At 35.6% G+C, this 3,951-nt stretch overlaps 1 protein-coding gene across 1 annotated transcript; it reads right to left on the bottom strand.

The window, feature by feature from the left end:
• Positions 1-70: 70 nt before the first annotated feature.
• Positions 71-3,945, bottom strand: LOC119643113 (probable G-protein coupled receptor CG31760; the record flags this gene model as incomplete). The annotated part of the gene is made up of 7 exons (XM_038042462.1): positions 71-279; positions 351-600; positions 667-875; positions 949-1,093; positions 1,148-1,257; positions 3,497-3,650; positions 3,710-3,945. Coding segments are annotated over 7 exons (1,313 nt in total), but the record flags the coding sequence as incomplete, so codon positions are not given.
• Positions 3,946-3,951: the final 6 nt, after the last annotated feature.

A 3,951-nucleotide genomic window follows, 5' to 3' on the forward strand; every position in this document is an offset into this window, starting at 1 on the left:
GTTGGAAAACTTTAAAAGAATTGTTATTCATTGAGATGATGAAAAAAGCATAAATAAATTGATCGCCTACCCTTTAGAGGCGGAACCGCTAAGGGTTTCCTCAGTTTTGGAAGTTTGTGTTTGCGTTGAAGACATGTTACTTTTACTAAACGGTGCTTGGAAAGAAGTTGAGGTTATTGTAAAATAACCGCCCGGCTTAGGTTTTAAATGTCTATTATTGATCTGCATATGCACAGTCTTCATGAATTCAATTTGATGAGCCAATTTTTGAATTTGCTCCTGAAAGATTTTTTTTTGCGTATAAGTATCGCCGTTTTGCGTTTCTCTGTGACAAATATCCATTAGCTCACCTTTAACTCTTCATTTTCTTGATAGAGATCGGGAGATTCTTCGGGCACTAGGCCAACGCCATTTAATGAAAATGAGGCCGTTATACTGCGCACCTTAGCCTTTTGATCCCACTTGTCTCCTTGACCTTTAAAGACTCGCGAAATTTTTGGCCCAAATACTAAAGCTATGGTAGTGGTTGTCGACAATTGGGTTCGTACAAAACCTAAAGTATATTTAATATCAGGTCCAGCTTCCGGAAATATGAAGAGACTGAGAAGTGAAGAATATTTAATTTTCGCAAGATATTCGCAGCAGAGATATAAAAAATTCACTCACTGTATAATTGCCATTGTTATATTAACAATCGCTATATTATATATTGCATAAGATATTAAGCGGGCTTCATTGTATAACGATTCAGCATTGCGGACATTATAACAGACTCGTATGCCCCAGGCCAGAAAAAATACCTCACCGATAGCCAAACTATGATCCCACCAATTGTAAGAACATTGTCTAAATTTTAAACCATTCTGATCGTGTATCTAATGGGAGAAGAGTAAGACATTAATGATTGATGACAATAAAATAATGAGATAAAATTTTATCAAAACTTACAAATTCGGCAAAGGGAGTGTCGGATATTGTCCATGTACCCAAGTAAATAAGCATTACCAATAATATGGGCACCATCCATTGCAGCAACTGCTGATCAGTAAGCTTAACTTTATGAGCTGACTTAACCCGATACGTTAAAGATACACTAAAAAACTTTCAGTTAAATTTTGCATTAAATTCAAATTTTTTGAAAATTTACCGCCAAGTTTTCATTAGCAATGATGTGTAGGTTATGCAAAAGCCCATGTGACGTGTCCACTTGGTCACTATACACCAGCTTGTATCCAAAAACGGAAAAATTGCTACCATCTAATAAGCGTGTGAAGCAAAATGAAAAAAGAGTATTCAAGAGTCTAATCAATATTGCGTAGCGCTTGTTTATCTTGCGCCGGAATTTGCGATTGTTTAGTAAAGAAGAACAGGGATTTTAAGCCTTAGAGAAGTTGATTTTTGTGTCCCAGAGTGAAATTCTACACTTGAGGCACACTACCCGCAGAGTATAATATAATACACCACTGCGATGGTATTATCCCTAAAGTTAATATGTAAAAACCCATTTGCTGCAAACGGCCATGGGCAAGAAATCTTACGCCCCCCAATCATTTAAGCTAGTTTGATAGACTGCCAAGCCAAGAGTTATAAACAAAACAATACCTTCGTCTGGCATCGCTATGGCGATCGCAACGTATCTGTGCAGCTTGTCTAAGGCATTAGATGGACAGACAGGCAGACAAGATTAGATCATTATATTAAAAAAATTTCTAAGTTGTTGTGGGTGTTATATATATATAGACAAAAACTCATTATAACACTCTTCTACATGAGTTTAAAATCGCAAACCATCATTCCTCTGTTCAGAGCTAATAAAATTTCGTTGCATTGTTCCTCTAATAATGAAAGAAAGAAATATTTTCATGTTGACAACAAAAGAAGCAGCGCAGTGAATGTGCAAAAAGAAAATGAATAACAGAAGCAATATTAAGCGATTAACTTGACATTATAGACAATGTTCTGATAATCGCGAAGGTTCATATGAGTCAAATATATCGAAATTAATAAGCACCGAGATGCTGGGATATTGCACTGGCTTAAGCTGACATTTTTTAATTTCAAACGAAAAATCGTAATAAAATGTGTTTCTTTTCAGAGATTTTCTTATTAAAGTTATTTCAGTTTACGAAACGAGAAAATCTGAATTTACAAGAATTCAATTAATTGGTTTCGTTTAGATATAAATAACCTTCTGCGTAACAAGATAATTAAAAAACTTGCTTAGAGATTGATTGACAAGAAATTTTCTACAAAAGTACAAATCCCGCTTAAGTTTTGCAAAATACCTCTACAATGTTCATATATTTCAGTTAACTTACAAATGTACACTACTAAGCCATTTAGTGCAATGACGAGAAATTATTATTAATAAAAGTATGTTGAACATGGAAAGCATATTTAAAGACAAGTCATTTTTCAAATATGAGTAGATGAGCAGATGTACGAGGCATACATTTATCAATGTTTTGTCCCCTTCAAGGTAACCCCCTTAAATTTAACACACTTGTGCCAGGGCTTTTCCAATCACCGAAGTACTTCTTACATGAGCTTCTTGGTTTGACCTTGACATTTTCCAGCAATGCGGATTTTACCTTCTTCATCGTGCCAAAACTGCGTGCTTTCGTAGATCTATGCCACTTTGGCTAATGCTTGGTTGCGATGTTGTTTTTGATCAAAAAAATTGACAATAACTGCTATACGTTTCATGTTCAAAATATTCGAAAAAATTGCGTAGCAAGGGCCAACCAATATGCCGACATTTTCAGCGATAACGATGCGACAAAATATAATACAGACACAGTTCCATTTTTTTCAATAGGAAAAAGTCGCCAAGCCAACCAAAACACGTGCAACTTTTCTGTATTTCAAAAACAAACTAAAAATGCAAAACGGCTGACAACGTCAATATATTTTGGGGACATAAAAAAAAACGAAAATCGAATGGACTTAGTCCACGAAATTTGAAAAATCGTCCTCTTTTTGAACGCATCTTATACTCTTCACAGATACCATAAAGTATATAGAAAATACTGGTGAGAACAGGTTTCCAAAATGTAAATACAGGTTCCAAAGACTTCACCAGTCATACATGAGATCGGTGTAAAAAATATATCGTAAAAAATATGTGTATGTGTTAGTTAGCATTAATTAGCATTAGCGTGGTTGTCTGCCTAACAAAAAGACGACCGTGTCCTCAAAAACTTTTCTTCCGTTCAGAATTGAATACAAAAGTTGGCTGAAAATGTCCCAAGTTTCTCTCCCGTGCCATGCATACGGGACAGAATTGATATAAGGGTTTGTAACTTATGTTATCAAAAGTTTCGTGGCGCGATGCAGATTCCAGTGGTTTTGATTATAATATTGCGTACCGATAGTCTGGCGATATGCCCATAAAAGTAGTGATCATATTTTATCGAAAACTTTTTCTCATTTGAAAACAAATTAGTACCTAACACTAGACAACGTAGTATAACTAGAAGGAAAAATTTTTGCTTACCTCCAAGTACATGATCGCGCAACCAATCAAAGTGATTAATAAAAATATAGGACTGGCTACTTTGAATACTTTAACTTTGCGATGATGAAAAAGATAGCCGGCTAATAAAATCGTACCAATCGCACAGCCTATCGATATGGTTAGCAGCGATATTCTAGAATTGTAAACACATCAGTGTGTAAAATAATTATAGAATTATTTTTGAAAACTTACCTAAACGGCCAGTTGTAATCGGCTAAACAGGGTTCCGGACCGCTACAGGCATCACAACCTGGAGCGCATTTTAAGCACGTAAACACATCTGCATAATAATTGCTAATGTTATCCTGATGTTCCTTCCAGGCTATTTCCATTATAGTTCCATTAAAACCATCCGGATGACGTACCGAGTAATAGCCACGCTTGCATAAACACTGATAGGCGCCACGGGACCAAGTGTAAGGTGTAGATAAAAT

Source organism: Glossina fuscipes, unplaced genomic scaffold, assembly GCF_014805625.2.
Source record: "Glossina fuscipes isolate IAEA_lab_2018 unplaced genomic scaffold, Yale_Gfus_2 55685, whole genome shotgun sequence".
NCBI lineage: Eukaryota > Metazoa > Arthropoda > Insecta > Diptera > Glossinidae > Glossina > Glossina fuscipes.